General features: G+C 34.1%; 1 protein-coding gene across 6 annotated transcripts in view; it reads right to left on the reverse strand.

Moving 5' to 3' along the window:
• Positions 1-23,030, reverse strand: part of LOC128677215 (nephrin-like) — an 87,057-nt gene that overhangs the window by 56,258 nt on the left and 7,769 nt on the right. For 5 of the 6 annotated variants that reach the window (XM_053757900.1, XM_053757899.1, XM_053757898.1 and 2 more), the window contains exons 2-3: positions 13,623-14,031; positions 1,758-1,899 (exon numbers count right to left, since the gene is read on the reverse strand). In XM_053757900.1, coding sequence (XP_053613875.1) covers positions 1,758-1,899; positions 13,623-13,731 — 251 coding nt within the window. In that variant the 5' untranslated portion in view covers positions 13,732-14,031. The remainder of the gene's footprint in view (positions 1-1,757; positions 1,900-13,622; positions 14,032-23,030) is intronic. The other variant, XM_053757902.1, reaches the window with a different exon arrangement.

Raw genomic sequence — 23,030 nt, forward strand, 5'->3', positions numbered from 1 at the left:
AGTTTGTTTGTGTCTGAGAATAAACGAAGCGTGTAAATGCATTCATATAATGAAACACAATAATAAAATGTCACTTTAATTGTTCAATTTTATTTATAGAAAGATTTAGAATTTTTTGCTCTCGTTGATGTAATTCTTATATAATATTGATGTAATATTTAAATAGCTTTTTGACTTCACGATTTGTGACGTCACTTGTCCATACAAGCCCCATACATTTTTTATGTTCGTGATACACGGAAAAAGTATCAACTACCCTACCTACGTGCCAACTACCTTATGTATACATAATTAACTAGGTACAAAAATACATTCATATAATAGTCAAATATTTTTGACCAAATCTTTGGTCAAAAATCTACACGTCATATAAAACTAATGGATGTATCTATTTTTGTAATTATTATATTTTAATCATAAATATGTATATATGTTATTTTATTACAGCGCGATTAGGATTAGAAATTCATTTTACACTTTATGTACTCAAATGTTACATACTAATAAATCATTAATTAATGAAATTTATGCAATGACGTGTCAAAATGTAATTATTCAAAACATTATAAATTGCACTAAAGAGTGATCTGTCATCGAAAATTAGAAATTGCATCGAGCGGCGAGGATTTAATGGATAACCCATTCATCATATTTCTATTGGCGCTCTGATTTATACTGGGTTCAGTTTTATGGGTGACTGTTAAGAATTATGAGTCGTAAAGTGCTAAATTGATGTTACTCCATGTTTTCTAGTCTCTATGGTGACGTATCAAATGTTCGGAAGTAATGAGCTAGTGAGTGTGTATCTATATAGTGCATGGAACTAGTAGACTCCGTACCGGGGTACCTACCCAGGCCAGAGTATGTGAATAAAAAATACTTAATGTTGCTACAAATCTAACTATAAAATTATTCAATTAAATTAATATTTTATCATCGTATCTTATTATGTAAATGCATTTATACATTTTATTTTATACCCAGGCAACCATAGGCAACTAAGCTATTTGCGTAAGTCTTTAAATAACGCCACAAACTCCTGCACAGTAGCGCCGCCATTACATTATTATCAATTTATTTTATTTATTAACGAAAACTAAAAAAGTATGTGGGCGAGAAATATAAATCAAATATATTTTTTTTGTTTTTTTTTTTTAATTCAATCGTTGTACCGATACCGACCCCCCACCACTGACGACGACCGCTCCCTTTATATAAATAGCGCATGATCTTTGGACAGATCAGACGTTGTCTGACTGCGGACACGGCAAGTTGTGTACCTTGCTCTGAACTGTCCCAACGACATTGTACCGGGTATGTTAATTTACTATGTATTACTAATTAATCACATTTTAAATGTAATAATCGTAGATATATTTTATTTTATCTTGTATTAAGTTAATTGGGTTTATGAGTTAATTTGGTAATCAATAAAACATGATAATAAATTAATGATGGTATTGTTTTTAATTTTAAATATACCTGTTACCTACATTATATACATATACAAATTATGCTAAACTAGATACAAAATATCCATCGACCCCCATTGCCCCCTTTATGGGTGACGTAATTTACCAATAATAAATATTCATAATGCAAGTAAATCAGCTGGTAGATTACGTGTTTCTCTTTCGCTCCCGGACCTGTATATTTTTAGTCTATGACACAATAAACACCGAACGAGTCTGAGGCTATAGGCTGTGGTGATCACTACTACATGCCTGTTTGCTTGTATGTAAAAATAATAAACGTACCTGTATATAGGTTTCCCTCCGGTGGCCTTGCCTGCCCGGAACCAGAGCACCATGTAGACGCGGTCTTCGTTGGTGTCCGGCGTGACGTCACAGGGCAGCGACGCCGTGCGGCCCAGCACTGCGTCCACGTCCACTGTTGACACTGGAACGGTAAGGACAATTTGTTATTAGAGTACATTCTACCAAATCCTATTAATATTATAATTGTGAAAGTTGTTACTCCTTCACGCGAAGTCTACTGGACGGATAGGATATAAGCTTATATCCATAGGGCACTTTATTTTTCACAAAAATAAAATAAATAAACATGTTTTAAATGCTAGCGAGACGAGAAGCACTCAGATTATCCTGTTTGTCCTTTTATGAGTATACGACGACACACGTAGCGTGGTCCCTGTCGTATCCTCGTCAGGCTATCCTATCCTGGAGATAATCTTTTTGGACACCAGAAAACATTTTCGATTTACATAGCATTTGTACATATATAGCGGCAATCTTTAAGAAAGTAAAACGATATATAGGTACGTGAGAAAATTATGAAGATAATTTTCAGTATGAAATGAATGGAAAAAAAAGTTTATTCATACGAAACATAGTACAAATAGATGTTATACGATAATAGATCGCCAGGAGTATGACATGGAAATCCTATTAATATTATAAATGCAAAAGTTTGTAAGGGTGAACGTGTGTGTACGTTTATTTTTCTTACACGCAAAAATGAAATTTGGTACAGAGGTAGAATAGGGTACTTTTTATTCCGAAATTCCCACGGGAGCGACTCTCCGGGGTGCAAATAGTATTATAATTAATAGGCGTTAATAGTTTCAACTCTAAAACTACTGATACTATTAAATCTCGGATTGTTGCCACTCCTACAAAGTGGCACCATACGGCTTTCCTTGAAACCCAACTATAGAACGGCGTGAGAACTACTAACTAAATTGACGTACGGTAGACGCGGACAACAGCTGCGGTTGAATTCACTGTGAAATTTCGGAGTTTATGTGTAAAATATTGAAAACTATAAATAATAAATTGACTGTTGTCAGAATATGTATTTTTATCCGTCTAGTGAAATGATACTATTTACTGGTAAAGAAGTTGCGATATACGAGTATAAATAAATTAAAGAACTTAACATTATCAAGCTTCACTGTCGAAATAGGTTTTGGCTGCATTTCCTTGGGCGATAAAGGGAGCATGAATAAAAATAGGCGTAATATGAGAGAGTTTCGTTTCCTCTACCGCAGAAATAATGTGTCCTTGGTGAGCGACAAACGTGGAGAGGCGCGACGCGACGCGTTGCACCCATATAAAATGTGATTTATAATCCCTGTAATCTAAGGAAATAAGTTCGAATACTATTCACGTCAATTGGGTTTGTAAACTAATTTGGCTCATGTAAATCTAGTATTCATAATGTATGTGTGTGGGTATTGTGACTTGAGTGGTGGTGCCAATTGGTGCCGATGAAGGAAAAAATCGTGAGGAAACCTGCATTGCACATTGGTCGGCTATTCAGTTCACTTGCGTGTTGACTACTTGCCACTCGATAGTAGCGTAAAAGCCATGTCAGATGGGTTAAGGCGACTTCAATAAAATCTGACAGTGTCGGCAACAGCACAATCGATATAACCTGTTTGCTGTTGTCGCCGTAATCGCTCTTACTCGGACAAGGTTGCACCGCGTCGTGTATCGTTTACTCACTCACTTAAGACACAAGGTAATCCTCTTTTCTTTACGGGAAAACTGTCGCCATGTTGAGGGCAAGTAATGTGCATCATCAGTCATACTTAGGAAGAATTTTCAATTTACTCCCGTGAAGACTATAATAAAGATGGATTACTCGTCTCGGAGCCATTCGGCTATCAATTTTCTATAATACAGTCTAGCGTATTAATTTTTTTTGTCGATTTATTTAAATGAATGCCTGTTAACTAATCGTAATTAGAGATAAGACCTGAAATAGCATATTCTATAACATATTGTGAGTTTTGTATGACACAACTCGCAGTAATTTAGACCATACCATATTTAAACAAAAATAAAACCATTGTTTTAATTTTTTGTTTCAAGTTTCTTATATTGCATTTATAAGACTATTGTACAATGTTTTTTAAATTGTAAAATATAAAACTATTTTCCTTTCATTCATTCATTCACAGGCTACTTCGATTTTTTAAAATAAACCCCTGAATGACTGTAATGGGAAGCGAAGCCGCGGGAAAAAACTTTTTGCTTTAATCTAACCATCACATACGTAGTAATAGAAAATATCTCTGTCAGATTCATATATATTTTGGTATATGGATTTTACATTGACATCATACGGTAAGGGCAATGCCCTAGGTGCTGCTCGCCGCCGCCCCGCCGTCGCTTTACAAAAATGTTCATTGCATATTTTCAAACTTATATGTTAATAGTAGTGTTGAACCAGTTCTGATTTTAAGTAGTATGGTGGTTAAAACTGGCTATTAACCGGAAGGTCCCAATTTCAAATCCTGCACAAAATTGGTTGAATAGGGAACACAGTGAAATGTTAATAAGCAAATTTCTTTGGCAGTTATATTGGATAGATTTGGGATTTATAATTTCATTCGAGACTAGCGCCCTCTTCCGGCTTTGCTCGGATATAAACATAATAAATTATAAACCTAAACCTTCCTTCGGAATCGCTCGCAGCTATTGGTGAAAACCGTATGAAAATCCGTGCAGTACTTTTCGAGTTTATCGCGAACAGACAGTACAGGTAGCACCAATATTTTCAAAGTAGTTAATGAAATTTAATCAACTTGCCATTCCGTGTCAAAAAGGGCAATGAAAGAACACAAGTCACGACACAAAACGCCTATTCGCATTAAGATAAGAGAAAAATGAAATTACAAATCGAGCCCTCCTACACTTCGATATCATCCACCGCGGTCGCTTATTATAGGTAAAAATTTATTCGAATCTAATTCGACGCTTGAAATTTAATAATATTTTACTAAACTTAGACCGTTGCTCTGCACAGAAAAACGAAGTCATTTTGTCGAAAACTTCAGCGGCGGCGCGCCGGTTAAAATCGACGTGAAATTTGACTGCAACTCACTTTCGCATTTATAATATTAGTAAGGATAAGGATATAATTTAGGAGATTGTATCGTGTCGTGGACTACTAACGAATGCGCCACTCATTATGTCGACAAATGTGGTAAGTAGTGACCACGCGTCACGGCATACGACCATATACGTCAAAATAATTGTCTACCTACGTGTCGAATTTTACGTTCTGCTTTGAATTTTGCTAATTCCCAAAAATTAATTATAGTGTTCCGTGAAATTATAGGTATATAAATAAACATTTGGCTGAGCAATTTTCCTTTCTAGGGTATCCATCCATATCCATCTGTCTGTCGTATATATATATTATATAAGTCTGTGTGTCGTGTTGGTTAAAAATATGTACATTCGACTATGTATATATTTTTAATCAACACGGAATACTTGTATATGAATCAATGCAAAACAAATTTATTGTAAAAATACAACAGACGACCGACTAAGAATAAATGCGAAAGAACTATACCGCTATTGTGGCGATTTAGATGCAATTTCATGACAATAAATTACCTAGTTAACGATCCGAGGTTAAACATAGGCGTTTTTTATATATTTTAGAGAATATACAAGATCATAGTGAAAATAACAATTTTTATTTATTATTTAGCCATGTCTAAAAGGATTTATATTTTTATTTGATGTAGGCACTTATACTCTTACTAATTTGACTTATAGCGATTAAAAAAGTCTAGGTTAAATTTTTATTCTGAAAACATGTTACTCGTATTTCCGCAAATCATAACGTGATTGCTCGAGGTTATTCCTTAGTGAGTCCCGGGGAGCGCGAACGTAACAAGGATAAATTATAAACAATATTTCATACTCGAATATGCGTGAAACTGGTTAGTAGGTCACTGCGAAATCAATATAACTCGTGTGTAATGAGAAACGACTAACAACAAACTTCTTTAGACCCCTATTTGCTCATTTAATTCTTCTGTGTCATACCTACTAGTGTAATAAAATAGTGTGATAGAGAGTCTCCACTCCCATTTTGTCAACTTGTGAGATCTATAAGTTACCTATTATTAAACTGGCATTTACAGATCACGTCTTTATACTTTATGGGATAGACAAAATCAAGTGATACGAAACTCAATGGCTCTGTCTGGATAAAAGACTTCAACGAAAATTTCATTTTTAATATAAGCTTTTGTCGGAGAGATCTCATTGTATTTAATGTGTGCCAAAAAAAAAGCAAACCGCTGAGGAGTTCCCACATCTGGAGCCGATCCTGGGTGAATCATCTGGTCATGCATTATCATAATAATGTATTGTCATCCAAATTAAATTGCTTAAAGATATTTGCTTCAAACTTGAGTTGCAATATTCCACCCGAGACATAGGTAGGGAACATACATACTTAGTTATATTAAAAGTTATATAAGCTTGGTAATGTGAAAAAAGTCGATATGGACCAATCTACTTTTTTGATTTGCCTTTTGATGTGTTCCATTGCTGGGCAAAGGCCATTTCTCTAAACGTCGGTGGAGCGCAGGTTAAAATAAACAGTCTAAGTGAGTGGTGAAACTCGCCCTTAATTAAGGCTTTACGACGGACGCCAGTATGCTTAACGAAAAAAAAACAATTTACAAATCAGTGTGCCAGTTCGTCTCACATATTTTTTATTTTTACATGATTGCAAAAAAATGTAAAAAATGTTCTGTTATTGCAGGCATGAATTACGTTAGTATTTTGATTGCGTACAATCAACGTCCCGGGAGGCATATCATTCAGTTCAATGTTAAATGTTTTGTTAACATTCAGAATGAGTTTCGCAGCCGTCGGTATTTCTGACTCACTCACCAATCACAGTTTTATGGGGTAATGTGGTTAGGAATTGTACAGTCAATAGCGTATATAGCAAATAAACCATTATAATGCGGTAAGAAGGGTGATTTTACAATGAATTTCAGCAGTGTTGTTGATGTAAGCCCGGTAATGCTGACCACGTGACCACATATTTAATCGGGCAACTAAGTATTTCAGTAATGTATAATGTTACTACCTTTCGCCCGCGGCTTCACCCGTGTGAATTTCTCTGCGAAAGCGGAAACCTTCGAATAGGGGTCTTTACCTACATGCATACCACGATTTTCAAATCGGTCCAGCGGTTTAGCCGTAAAGGTGGATTGGACAAACAGATAGACAGTCCGACTTTCGAATTTATAATATTAGTATGGACAATCTAATATCTGGGGGCACGGCAGTGTCCCCGCAAGTCGAGCAAAAAAAAGACACGGCCGTGCCATCCTTTTCTCGAAGCAATTCAGACCAATTTCGAACCTTAATAACTTCGCTGTGGGTAAAACAGGAAGCCTGCATTTTTGGTAAATAAGCAGGTATTGGATAAATACCGTAAATTTCAAATTTCATTCAATTTGAACCATACTACTTACATATATAAATAGTTCTATTCATATCGTTTTCAAATTTAGTGAAACAAATAATTTTAACAAATTATTTCAGCTACTTATTTTACAGAAGTTAGTCAAATGTAAAAGTAAATTTTAATTTTTCCAAATTTTTTTTCAACAGCAAAATAAAAAATAACAGTGATAATGATATTTGAACACCATTTATTCTTGCATGAAACACCAATCCATCAGAGAATTGTTCCCATCGCCTACCTTTATTCACTCGCCGGGTTTTAAGGACACTAAAAAGACGCTAAAACGGCGGCTAAAGAAGGCTCTCGTTCTCTCAATATATCATATTTTTTCCCCAACTTGGAAGATGAACGGGTCGTGGTTGCGCGCGTGACAGCCTTGCCGGGGTGATATTAATAAAATTATTTGGAGACACGTCTTGAGTTGACCTAGTCGAGTCGTCGAGCTCCTTGAAACCATATGAAATATTTTTATTCTTATATTATAAATACGAAGGTCTGTCATGCTTTCACGGCTAGACCGCTACGCCGATCTTGATGAAGTTTGGATTCGATGTAGTTAATGACAACCTAGGCTACCGCGGTCACAGCTGTGGGCATAATTATTAAACACTATAATTATGAAATCTCTGTCAACCAAAAACTATTTTTTTTATTATTATTTACCATAAAATTTAATCCTGATTTCCCAAAAAAAAAGATGCATTTTCGAACAAAATTAGCAATATTTATTTTGTAGTTGAAAAAAAAAACGGGCATTTTTTATTTGCTTTTCGAAGTATGCTAAATGTTTTTTTTTGTGGAAAATCCAACTGATATAATGAAAAGAGTACCAAGAGAAATAAACTACCTACTCGAGAATAACACTCAGCTGGGACTAACCACATACAACTGCATAAAACCGGAGCCAACTAGTTTTAACCGGTTTCAAACTTTTTATTTAAAACTGTACATGTGCCAGTTACCTACGTGTGTACATTTATTTATTTAAATTTCTTATCTGGTTCACCAGGATACAATAATAACTGTTAAAAGACTTAATAAAATTTATATACTACTTGGCAACATTTAATATGTAAATACTTATAATTTCAAACAACTAAAATATTCTGTGTAAATGCAAGGTCAAAATTTTCTACATTTGACAATTGGCTGCTTGACTGGGTAAAATATAAACGTCATAAAGTTAATACATTCGTTTTTAGTCTCTTGTTAGGAATGATTTTGGAATCCAAAAATATGACTTCACACTGTATCACTGTCTTAAAAGCTCCTTTTACATTAGAAAACAAATATATAAATGGATAAGTCGCACAGAACTGTATCTGATTTGACTAGTTGGGAAATAGCTAATATAATAACAGAAATTCTGCATACCATACAACTAAGAATACGCTAATGATTTTCAAATAGTTGCTCAATTTGCTGAGTATGTATTTCTAGAATCTTACACGTTGGACACAAATAATGGAAACGCCAGATACAAAGCTCTGTACCTTAAAGACTGTCGCCGTTACTTGTGTTTATGTGGGTTTAGCGTGATATTTAGATTTTATTCATATCGATAACGTCAAGGTTTATGTAAATTTATTACTCCTGTTTATGTACTATATTAACTCTGGTCATTTTAATTCTTTTTTGGTAATAACTATATGATTTCGTACTTGGGAAACCGGTCTCGCTTATTTATTAAGAAGATATATATTCAGAAAATCTCATGTCCCTTGATTGTTAGGTGGTGATAATCGTTAGGTAATAAAGCTTAATCTAAACCTGATTTTAAAACTGATAAACGTCACGATCAACGTTGTTAAGTAACTTTTTAATTAATAACATTGTGTAACAAAGTTAAGTAAAGTCAAATTAAGCATTGGGTTGCAATAAAATTTGATTTTATATTCTTCTTTTAGCTAGTTTTGTAGTGATGTTCTATTTTAGATATCTGATCTGATTCAGCAGATATATAAATAATTGTTCATAATTTTACACCAGTGAACGAAATAGTCAACCATAGATAAAACTTTATCTCCCTTCAGTCAATGTTTTGTGTATCCTTGTATACCTATGATATGATTTATTGCTGACGGGTTGTTTACCTAAGCTTAATTAACTTCAAGTGATTATGGCTTTATCATGCCTTCTAATTTTAATTGGTGGCACGGCGTAGTACCAAGGTTGTGTGTTTCCGTTACGAAATTAATAAAAACTACTTTCCCAATTGTATCAGATTTCATATTATGAAATGTCACTCAACTCTTTTTAACTGTGTTAGGTTTTTCTTGATATTAATGTATTATGGATTTTCTTAAAAAATCATCCTTTGTGGTGTTTGCAAATTCATTACTTTGGCAATTTAAATAAAATGAAAGAAATTATGATGTCTCCAATTATTTGCAAAATACGAACATACATAAATATGTCTGTTCGTATTTCACAAATAATAACAGACTACGTGGCAAAATATTTATGATTTACTTAATCGCTAGCATATATCACCATATATGTACTCGTATTTGCGAAATAAATTATTTTTTCCTTCATATAATTAATATACTTGACAGCTGATATCTATTATCAGTAGTCTGAATGATGGTTGACGTGGTTAGGCGGTCGCCCGGCCAGTCAATGACGGCTGAATTTTGATTTTAAGCTTTTGGACATCATGGCGGGGTATGAAACCGCGCTCAGACTAGACAATCAATCATATCTAAGTAGGAACTTCCATCCTTGAGCAAGTTAGAAAATAAATGGATATTACAGAAACAATTTGTACTAAGGCTTCCGGGTCAATCGGCCATAAGATAGCTTGTGTGCCAGAAGGAAAATGGACAAGGAAATAACTTAGTGAAGGTATTTTGTCTAGCGAAAGATATTTATTATCATGTAACGAGAGCCTTTATTTGTATTAGGCTGTCGGTTTTTGCTGAAATATGACGAGGAAGCTAATATTAATTTACTATATTTTTATCACATTAAAATAGGCTATTAATAATATTAAGAAATATTTATTTCTTAATGAAAATATACATTATTGATATAAATTTTTATCCAATAAGCATACCTCGAATGTGCCTATATCCTTACTTTTGAACGATATCTGTTAAATAAGTAACAATTGAAGCGCACTCAATCGTTAATGTTTCCAATTACACGAAATTTTATTCATTCATCACGTATACGACGGCAAAATGCTTTTTTAGCTCCACGTTTGATTAGATTCGGTGCAGAATAAACCATTCGTTACGTCGCCACAAACGTTTTGGATGAGGATTGTACAGAAAAAGGAATCGTGTAAATTCTACTGCAAACTTGAAATCATCATCGTCATAGTCATGTGATTGAGGGTCGTGGTCATTACATAAGACTTTCTTGGCACTATTAATGGAGTAGTTAGCCTTTGCCTTCTCCATTTCCCTCTCAAGTTGATTATCGATTTAAGTTTTCTCACCATGTTTTCCTTCACCTAAAGCAAGTGGTGGTCGATGAAACTATACATGAGTCAGATTGGTAAACTTATTTAGCACGAGTAGGATTCGATCCACAGGCGGGTGTCTAAACCATTAAACACCATCACTTCAATTTTTAAAACTTTATGCGTAAAAATAAAAGACAATTAATACATTGCTTAAAAAAACTGGGTGCTGTATTTCGTAGACGATTTCTTCAATGGGAAGATGGTCTAAAGTCGCAGTACGTGAACTAGATTAGCACAGGATAGAGAATTGCATTAACAGTCTAACATTATTTGCCATATATATTGTTTTTTTTTTGCGTGTGTATCTATTCAAGCCTATTTTCATCAACCACTTAAGTAACCCTTCAAATAAATAATAACAAAAAGTATTGCCACAAGTAGATGCCGTTGTAGCCATCTTAGATGCACACGAATCTTGATTGTCCTGTCCTTAAGAATAGTGGATCCTGGGCAATGATATACATGTAGGTTTTGGTCTAATTTTACTTCCAAGCTCTCACTGTTTTGCATGCAAAAGGTCGGTGAAACCACATATCTCCCGTCCTGTTCATTCGTTCTGTCCAGAAATTTCCGCTATAAAATTAATCGTTCCAATAAAATTGAAGCGAATAGAACTACCCATGCGTGAACACTTTTTAATTGGGTCTCCCTTTTGTTCCTTTGACAGCCATTCGGGTGGGAGAGCGGGCTTGAGCCGAATTTGCTTGTATTATTGAAATACTTCTAGTCTTCTAGTACATGAGTTTACTATTTAAGTAGTTAATTTAAGGATCTTCATTACGGAATATTTAAAAAATATACAATACTATTTTACGATAGGATCAATGTTGCTATTTTCAATAACCTGGAACATGAATTTTCCTCGTCGTTGGTAAACAAAACAAAGGCAGTTACCTATACATACTATTGAAAAAAAAAAACGAAAGCTATGTAAATGCAAATTTCATCAACAAACTCTGTATTTCGAAAATCTAATTTAAAAATCGACAATAAAACTATTTGACGCAATCAAATCGTGCCATTTGTTGCGTGTTCCCAACGGATTGCATGGAAATCGGACAAAAAATCAGTCAAGCGCGCGTCGTACTCGCGAAACTAGGGATTCGTATATATTTTTTTATTCTAGTGGATAGTAATTTCCACTTACTTATTGTATAGCTTTTTCTTTTACTTGTACCATATAGTGGTAAATACCAAATAAGTGGCATATGTCTTTGTTTTGTTTGTTTTAAAGTAAATCTAATTAAAAGTTAACGGGAAGTCACAAATATATAACTCCCAAGTAACTTTTGATATTCTTGTTAGAATGAGTGCCTTTTGATAGCGTTTTAGTTTCAATATAAAATAAGTCAATTTTAAATGAGTGACAATCTCAACAGTAACCTGCGTGTGATAGCCGACAGTGTCGATAGCCTCCTCAACCTGCGCTTGCGACAACATTCATTTATAGAATTCAAATATAGTATTTAAAACTTGAACATTATGAATGGGAAACAAGAAGCGAAGAGATTAAAAATCGGTTTCTCCCTTTGACGTGCGGATCCCTATAACCGGAATAACCAACGCGTCGAACAAACGAAAATATATCTCCCCATTTTCATTTTCGACAAGCAATCGCGTTTAATGGGTTCAACGCGATTCCCACTTGAGTTTGTTCCATTTGTTTCATTCGATCGCCCCGGCGATTCATGGCGAGGTGTGCCGGCTTTTGAAAACATAGATGTAACATTATTTCCTCACCACAATCTGTTAAATACAGGGGGACTTTTTAAATATTTGCCATTTTGATAAAAAAATCGGTTCATGATACTGGAAAAGTTTTCGTATTGGAGAACTGACTAGGAAAACTCGTGGAAGATGTGTAGTAGCTGTAGCAGAGTATCCCAGAAATTAAAAACTACATCGTGAACCGGCAGCTGGGCTCACTATGTAAAGGAAATTGGTGGTAACTACAGAAGAATGGCCCAGGACAGGTTTGGCATAGACTATACCCAGCAGTGGGTCAAGGAGGGCGGTTTTATAGGCATATACTTATATAGGTACTGGTTGCTCGAGCGAAAGATGCTAATAAAGGAAACTCTCACCTTCGTAATTTTTTCAAAGAAACCTCCACAATTTATCACAACTTTCAAATTGGCACGTCCAAAAACAGTATAAATAGTATTGGATATTCGTAAAAATTTCGGTATATTTTCGGTGGACGGACACGTCAAACTTTATTGTTATTACTTTTTACATTTATATTTAACAAATGTACAAGTGTGATTTACACGCAGCAAAGCACTCAAATTAATTTAGGCTTGACAATAATCGGCCTAATTAACAGTAGATATGTGATAAAACGAACCCCTCTTCATGTGTGGTGATTTTAAGTGACCAATCCTAAACTTTAAACGCTAATAAAAATCAGATTGATCAAATTGCAATTAGATTACCATAATGACATTGATCAAACGGCCCATTGCTTTGAGCGGCAACTTTTTTTTTTCACATTATTGTTACGTGATAAGGAACAGTAAGTGGGCGAGTCACGAAATTCAATGTATGTCTGTCAATTCGACCACTGATTATGCAGGTCGTGTAGAGGTATACCAATATCGCTAATGACTGACGATTTTTTAAAATACACTTCATACCCATAAACTCATTTATTTATTTACCTATGTTTAACTTTGTTACATTATAAAAAAAGTTAATAGCGGACTCAAAGCCTAGGGTTTTTTTTCTAACCAACAGAATGATGTAGAGAAATGTATATAATGTGTATGTAGGTTTTTTATTTCGCTTTTACGGCACTGCAGGACATGACGTGTACAATACACTTCCTTTGAAACCCAGCAACTACACGAGATGTTAGGTCCATAAATTAGATATGAGATTGTATAGATCCACTTACCCAAATCTTCGGCATCCTCGCTCCACTCGCCTTCTTGCGCCCAGCACGCCGCCAGCATCACAATAAGCCGAATCCACTTTACTGGCCACATTTTTAACCCTATTCCCATTACATTATGGCATAATTTACACGAAAACACAGCAATAAAACTTCACTATTCACATAACGTTATGTCACAATCACAATACCGACCGGCAAAGTTTGCTTTTTAATTTTAAATTTGTCAACGGACAAGCCAGCATTTTCGTGTTCTTTTTTTAAAATATTCCGGGGCTTTGAAGCGAGTCTTGGTCGATTTGTTTTCTTCGTAACAACAGGGTTGACGTTTTTAGGCCGGCAATTCCACTTTAATATTGTAATCGGATTCGCTTTTTTATTGTTTGGAAAATATGGAAGAAGAGCAAAGAAGCTGGAAATTGGAAATTATCTGCATCAGGAACTTTCTTAAATCTCATTGAATCAAAATCATTATAAGGGATTGAATTTATGTCGATTGTAATGTTGGTAGTCTAATATTCTTTTTTATGGAGTGTTTTACTGCTAACACTGGTGCAAGATTTTATTTAAATACCTACCGTCGTCTAGTGCAAGTAGTGTCACACTAAATACTAATAAATGGTTTCACGTTAATAGCACGTGTCATCTTGTCAAGATTATAATATTACTTTCAAGTTTATCAGTTTCTTTACTATACCTAGTTATATAACACTTCCATGGTAAGATCATTTGTTGTATTCCTGTCAACTTCGATTAAAGTACATAATGTGTACTGTTTTAAAAAGTTAACAAAATGAAAAGTATGCGGACTTAGAATGGTACAAGAGAAAAAGGCGGGAATAGGCTAAAGAGAGATGATCATCAAGTACCTAATGATATTTGATAAATTTTATGCAGAAATCATAAAATAACATAACAGCAGACTGAACTTGAATTCAGTAATCCAAGTGAATAATGACCGTGCCACGTGCGTTAGGCATTCAAAGGGGGGTAGTCTCCCCCCTCACCGTAGTCATTCAACCTCTAATAAAGCAAGAATGAGGCATCTGGATGGCGAGGCTGCTGGAATTATTAGCTAAATTGCAAGGGCTAAGAACTTTTAATTTTGATAATTGCAAGGCTTTGCCAGGAAGTGGGAATTTTGGGAAGGAAGAATTTTTTTAAGTACCTCTGTAATTATTAAGAAATGATTCTTCAGGATTTTTATTTTCATATGTTTCACGCCACTAGTGTTGGAACTCGTGGTGAGTACTGATAAGTCAAATCAAATTAAATAATTTCAAATCTAATTATTTATTCAGAAATTAGACATTCAAAGGCTCTTTTTCACGTCAAATTTTATATTATACAGTAAACGGTAATAACAATAAGTAATAAAAATATTAAGTAATGTATGTATAATTGTATATATGATATACCACACAATTTCTAATTCCGCCCCACAGACAGATGTCGAAGCAAATGAACGTACATTGCCTAGTACGTACGAGGTTGGGTGTTTACCGCAAAGACAAACCCGCAATATACATCGACACCCCAATGTTTAGCTAACTGTTTGCCGGCAAAACATAATATAAATCATTTCAAATACGTCTTTAGATATTTCCTGGGACACATTACCTTACAGTAATATTCGTACAGTGAATACGTATTTATTTCTAGGATGTTGAATGTTATTCGTGAACCATGTTTTAATTACTCCCTTTAGTATTACGTTTCGTGCACTGAAGAATAAATAAACTAAAGCAAATATTTACAACAGGCAAATAGTTTTTGTCGTATATATAAATATCATTAACGTTTGTAAAAGAATATTAAATTATAAATGTTAGGAACTCCCGACTCCGTAGTTATACTGGTTTCCTAAGACAACCCTCCTTGGAAATGCAATTTTTGCCTATCAGCTGTCTAGGTTTTGCTTCTCTTGGTAGCCTCGAACAACATCCACCGGTGGATATGGGCAGGATTTTAATTATTTTATAAAGAACTAGCTGTAGCGGGGCTTCGCTCCCATGGGAATTTCGGGATAAAAATTAAAAAAAACGTAAAAGATTAGCAAACATAAAATTCCCACGGAGGCGAAGCCCTGGGGCTCAGCTAGTATATTTTTAATTTAATATTTAACATGCAACTAAAAAGAATCACATTTTTGAAACTGTTCTCAAGAATTTGGTTCAGTAGACGTCGCGTGACGTACAGAACACGCGAAGGTACTTCCCTAATTATATTATTATTTGTATTACTATTAGGAAGCCGTATTCTTTAGAATTTGAAATAATTTGATACGTGTACATGAACAAACATTTTAATTCGAATTTCTTACAATAATGTATATAATGGGTTTACCGTTTTGTTAATGATGTCGGACTTTTATATGAATGAATACTTTAGCAATTTAAAAGTAAATGCCATTGGGCAAGGCAACATGTATATATGAAACAGCAGATTTATTTCTTGAATGGAACTTTCCTTTTTTTTGTGAAGTGAATTGTAGAAGCTAAGCCGTCGATGGCTGGACTATAACTGTGGTTATTCTGATTCATGGCATATTCATATATGACGTATGGCCGTTAGTGAAGGCACATGTGAATCCAATTGAGCTTTTTCTTTTGTACCACAAAATTCTGATGACAAATGTTGATAAAGAAAATATTATGTAGAAACTTCACTGAATACTTTTAAAAAGCATGTTAATTATCTTTCTTTGTCTAGTACAGTTTATTTATTTATTTTAAGAATTGTTAGTGATTGATTTTGGAAACTATTATTTCCTCAAGATGATAATTGACTGATTGTAATGTCAGCGCGATCGTAGTGGTCGTCACTCTTGGAACGACCTAAATGAAATTTTCTATTTTTTACTTGAGAATTTATTACCAAAAATCTTGTGAAGTCCAATATGAAGAGATATGGTGCCATTTTATTAAATTTACGGTCAATGTAGCACGACAGTTCATCGGATTTAGGGGGTGAAGGAAAATCAGCTTTATTGTTAAAACACTCCCCCTCGCTCCGAGTTAGCTATCATTTGTCCTGTAATGCACTTGGAACAAGATGTCGGACGTAATCTTTGGTCGGAAATTGGCTTTCGCTGAGTGATTCGGCCATATTAATGTGACTTTGTGTTGCTAAGTATTTACAAATGGAAGTACATAAGTTATATAGTGCTAAATAAAGTAATGTGATTTATGTATTTTTTAATCCAGTAAATAAATAAATATATTAGGACAAATCACACAGATTGAGCTAGCCCCAAAGTAAGTTCGAAACTTGTGTTATAGGATATTAACTCGACGATAATATTAAAGGTAAATTTTTCAATATCATATCTCTACACGACATGAATATTGTCTTAAAATTGTTCCTTTTAAACTACCATAGTTTTATTTGGTAAATTTCCCAACGTACCTCGGGTCTAAAATCTATTAAATAACTATGTAGGTACATGCATATCTAGGGATTTTGTTTGAAACAATGTTTTACATAGTAAATATTGGATTGTCAAAATAAAGCGGTATTTACACAAACAGTAGAAATAAAATGGCTCATGTAACCGACCCTTAGGTCGGCAAGAGATTAAAAGACATTATTTACTCGTGTATGCGTAACCAAGCGTCAAAGTTTTATATTTCTGACAGGGGACTGAGGGCGAGAGGCCGACCTTTGAACAGGTCGGAACATATGTTCCGTTGACGTCTGAACATGTTTCGTGTAGCGATTCGCTTCGCTTTGACCGCGTCGGGTCTTGTAACGTGCGTCTTTGTGGGTAATGTTCGTGAGTGTTTTCCTCTTTCCGCGAAATATTTTCTCGGTATGTATGTATATACAAATTACTTAATAGGCACAATAGATGAAAGATTATAGCATGAACTATTATAATTTTCTATTGTAAATAAATATATATTATTGTTGTACAATATAGTCACAATTGACTGTTTAGTTAATTACAGCAACTGTGTCTAATAGTACATTATGTACCTAAACCTTTCTCACACTATCTATTGGTGAAAACCTCGTCAAAATCCACTATACTTTATGGATTTATCATGCGGTTTTCATTTCGAACAGACAGACATGGCAGGGGACCTTGTTTTATATATAACGATAAAATATAAATAATTATTTCGCTTTTGTTTAAATTGATGAAAATGGAGCTAATTAATATGCGCAGTTAAAAGCAATTAATTAATGTATGATTACTTCGTACTCGTACAAAGTTGAGATCGTCAGTTTTTGCTGCCTACTTCTTACAAAACTACGCTTATTTCAGCAAATTACATCTAAAGACGAGCGAAAACTGATGAGAGCCTCTCTCCATTTATCCTGTTCCAAAGAAGGTATATTTTATACGGCTATTGTTTATATCTTGGGCTTAGCAACGTCACGAGAATCGGGAACATATAAGAAATTATAATTTTAGTATATATGGTCAATAAAATGACTTTATTGTACCTCTATAAATGCATAGCATGAAACACTGGTGGCATAATAATGAAATTAGTTTTCTCTTTTATTAATTTATTGATAGTTCCTAATTCAATTAAGAGTGTTGATTTTGGCTAAATATTTTTTTTAATATAAATTAAAATTCTATTTAAATCTTTAAAGATTATTTTTAGCAATGACTCAAATTACGTTATGGTTCCACAAATCGTTGCTAAATCTTGAGACAAATTATTTTATCTTTTATTTTATTGAATATAAAATGGCCCAATGCGTACCTTTCTCTTATCCCACGTACTTTATAGGGGAACCTTTGCTATACAGAATGGCCAATTGTTATTTGATATGGGTTCGTAACTATTATGTACGTCGGTTATGTAACTTTTTGTGAATGATAGTTACTATTGTAATATAATATTAATGTTGAATGTGACATTTTGTGAGCATATTTTAATGTGGGAATTATTGGATTTCTTAATAATTACGATGGTATATTATATTGGACCTAAGGTGTGTTAATGCAGCAAAGCTAAGGTCTCAGCAGTGGGACACACATATTATAGGCTATTAAAAAGGTGTTGATAATTTTGTTCAGTAGTAGTTAGCCAGTAGAGCTCAATGGTACAGTGGTCAAGTCACTTTCACAAAGGTAGGTCATTGGATGGGTGACCAAAAATGTATTCTTTATTCATATAGAGTGGTATAAATATTAACATTTTCCTCCTGCATTGATTTAAATCTGACACAAGTGCTAACAATAAAATCCTAAGGAAGACTATTTAGCAAGGAATTTTTAAAACAGGCTCATGAGTACATAATAAATTTATGAAGGTTAGATAATATCACATATAGAATAACACTAATATGGAATAAAATATAATACACAGGGCTTAGAAAATTATGTTATGTGGAACGCGTAAACGTAGATCTGCTAGACGGTAGCGTCTAGCAGCAGGATTTCTGTTAGTAGTGCAAAGTTTTATATAGGTATATACTTCTATATATATATAACTACATGTATATATTATATATGTATGTATGTAGTGATATGTTTAACCTAATCCAGCTTAGATATTCCACGTGCAAAAAACGGTCCGTGTAGACTAAGATCGATGGATCTAAGTTCTGGAAAGATAGCCTAATATCACAACAGATGTCGACAACGTTTACGTGTACGGAACCTCTCACGAAACTAATAAAAGATTCAGCGTAGTCGTTTTACCGAAAGAGGGTATTTGCAAAGAGGGTCCTTCCAGAGCATGGTCCCATTTGGACCGTGCGTATGGTTTCAGGTTACGTTGGACCTTCATATTATCGCGGTGTGGTTCGCACTGAACCCTGTCATCCCATTTTTCTACCTTTTGTATACCGTTATTATCTGAATTAACGTTTAGGCTGCTTTGTTTGATAACGATTTTAGTGTTTTTTTTACATTGAGAGGAAGGCTTTTTTTTGAGCAGAGAAAGCAAATCTTCCTTGCTTGCTTGCAAGGTCTATATCATCTGTACATAATAATAAAACAATGAATTATATTAATTATAAAGAGAAAATATTTGGACGTGTAATGAATAAAAAACTAAACTGTACATTTTACATTATGATTTTACCCGAGTAAAGCCGGGATGGGCAGCTAGTTCATAAACATAAAGCTAGATTTTTTTAAACAGCATATTCGACGTACGATATGACATAACACATAATTTACATGAAGTGATAAATGGGGTTAGGGCTGACAGGTCGCTTATTATCCCATTAGCTTGTTTGTCTTTACAATATTAATGTCTATTCTCTGGTTACAGGTTCATTAGGTAAGTAACCACACGGCTAATCATTTGTACAATTAAATTGGCTTCAAAATTTGATTCGTGAGTTTATTCAGGTTTTCAGCAATAAAAAAGTCAATTAGTTTTTTTAACTAGCTGCCCCCCGGGGCTTCGCTCCCATGGGATTTCGGGATAAAAAGTACCCTATATGTTATTCCAGGTTATTTTCTAACCGTGCACCATAACAATATTGCTTGAAGAAGTAAATAATTTATAATATTAGTTGGGATATTTGTGATCTATTAGCCACAGGGCCTTCGCTTTTGTAAGTTCCAAATATCGTACAAATGTGCAAAAAATTAAAAACCCAATACCAACTGCTGTCCGTTAACATGTACAGTTTTAAATTAGGCATAGTTTAGATAACCCTTTGAATGAAACAAGTATCCCTGGAGGGCTGAAAGCCAACATTTCCTCTCCCGAACCTTCTGCGTCCCTCTGATTTTCCTCTCTGAGGACTAATTAGAATAAAAGAGTGTTAAACTTATCCGCATTTAGTCACAAATTTGGTACCCTTATCCTCAAGGGTAGGGAAATCACGAAGATGATATATTTTTCATCAACATTACAAAATTCTATTAACCCGTCAACTGCAGATCAGTGATGTATGAAATAATTCTATTTCATGTTAATAATAATTTTGTAAAGTTGACGAAAAATTTATCATCTCCGTGATTTCGCTATCCTAAATAAATGAGTACATTTATTTACTTTTTCATTTTTTAATATGTAATTTGGCCTTTACCAAAATACGCAAAGGCAGGAATAACGATTAATTATTTATATATATAGTGTGGTTATATTATTACATTTTCTTTTACTTTAGACAAAAAAAACTAAATATGTATAAAGAATATGACGTGTTAAAAAAAAACCGTTAACAAAAATCCCATTACTTTATCTCTTTATAGAATTGATAATTAGGGTTACTCAAAATAATAACAAAAAAAGCGAAATTTCACAAGCAAAATCTGTCACAGCGTCATTGATTAGCCGCAAGGATTATTTTTATTTCACATTTAAGATTTATTTTCCCTAGATTAGCATTCCTCTTATTTATGCTAATGTAATTTTAATGGCTCCGCCTTTTCGGCTAATTTCATTTTGGGAAAAACTCCCCGGATTTGTTTTAAACCTCGGCTTATTAAGACGCTTCTGGTGATTATTCGTTTTTAAATTTTAATTTGTTACATAGTGTCGACATTTGAATCGCAGAAAATTTATGCTGATATGACTAATGGAGATATTAACTTATAGTATACGTGATGTTTTACGAATTAAAGATAAGAGAAATTTTGTTAATTTGATATGGATTGTGTTCTGTTAACACATTCGTATAATCTTATATGATAAGTATTTTTCACGGGTTTTTACGTGTATAAATATTGAGTCATTTTTAAATTTATAGAAAATAAACATTCGATTACTCTACAGAGGGAATAATTAACGCGTCTATAAATCAATGGGTTATAAAGAGGCGTGCCCACATTACGTAACAGAAGGGCGCGTGTACATCAACTTACCCAAATTCATTGCAAAATCGTCACTATTACTGTGCCATAAAGGTTCATGTAGGGTAACTTGATGTGCTGTTGACCGTGCACGTGTTAGAGCCGCACAGTCAACAGATCCCGGCTGGCAGCCTTCGGAAATAGGAAGAAAAAGGAATTGTCTGTACATTTCTTTACGACGTTAGCAAACATATGGGGATATTGTACGTACGCTATATTCGTTTCTAGTATAGAGGAGCTCGATGGCGCAGTGGTGAGCTCGCTCGGTTTGAGATAGTGGCGGTTAAGTTACTTTAAACATGGTCGTTCATTGGATGGGTGACCAAAAGTATCTTGTCTTCCCAGATCTCCCAGATCTTGCTTAGAAGGCATTTAAATCGTTGGTACCTAATATATGTTTAGTAGTTCCAACACAAACAAAATAGAGAAATCTTCATTGGGCCCGCGAGATGGGTCATGACCCATTCTATTTATCCGTGATGATTTTTATTTATATAAGTCGTAGAGTAGTTATGTGTAGGTGTCGACAGTTTTACATAATACTTGCACCTGTACGAAGCCATAATATTGCTCAAAAAGCCACATACTGACATTTCGGAACGATGCTGCCGATAAGAATTGTAATCTATATTTATACTTATATGTCGAAAAAAACCTTGTTACTACGAGGCGAAAACGACACAAAACTTCGAAATGTTTCAACGCAGTGGAGTTTTATTTCTATTTTTCAGCGGCGTTGTGGTATTGGCCTGTCATGGCTAGTTGCTCTTTATTTTTGGAGCGAATAGGATTTTAAAAATATACTAGTTTTGCTATTTTTCTCTATATAATACCAATTTTACCAACTGATTCCGGGAAAACATTTTCAAATAAAATTAAAAAGTAATTTCAAATCAAATTGCTTGGTTTTTTTATATTTAAAAACGTTGATTGGATCCAACATAGTTGATATTATTTGCTCATGTGAGTATAAATTAAACTTTGTGAATGTTTGCGTTATCCTCATATATTATTATAATATAAAACAAAGTCCTCTGCCGCGTCTGTCTGTTCGCGATGAATTCAAACTATTTTCATGTGGTTTTCACCAACAGTTTAATTTATTACGTTTTTACCCGAGCCAAAGATAATGAAGTGTTTCTTGCAATAACACGGACCTATTTCTAGGGAGGCTGTAACAAAAATTATTCCTTTATTCATCCTCAAATAATCACAAGCGTGAACAACAATCACACAAATAACTTTAAATGCGTATCTGTAGTTTATATTACGAGTGTAAGCTTTATTTAGCTTTTTATTGCTAAGGTCCATTAGGGACAATTAAACAGAGAAGTGCCCTCTTTCTCATCATAAAATGATTTTGCACTCTATTCCGTTTATATAAAGTTTAATTTCGCGTGGAAGAAGAGTCTAGGGCCGGACGCGTTGGCATTATGACATGCGATTCCAACATGCAATATTGAAACCATATTAAAAAAAATATGTGATGTAAACAAAACGATCATTGCTATCTTATTCTGCTGTCCCATTTTTCAGACAAGGCCAATAATTGAGTTATAAATATTTTTAGGTGTAAAAAAAGTAAAAGACTTTCACATGCATGCGACATGCATAAAAAATAATATGAAGCCTAT

Source organism: Plodia interpunctella, chromosome 17, assembly GCF_027563975.2.
Source record: "Plodia interpunctella isolate USDA-ARS_2022_Savannah chromosome 17, ilPloInte3.2, whole genome shotgun sequence".
Taxonomy (NCBI): domain Eukaryota; kingdom Metazoa; phylum Arthropoda; class Insecta; order Lepidoptera; family Pyralidae; genus Plodia; species Plodia interpunctella.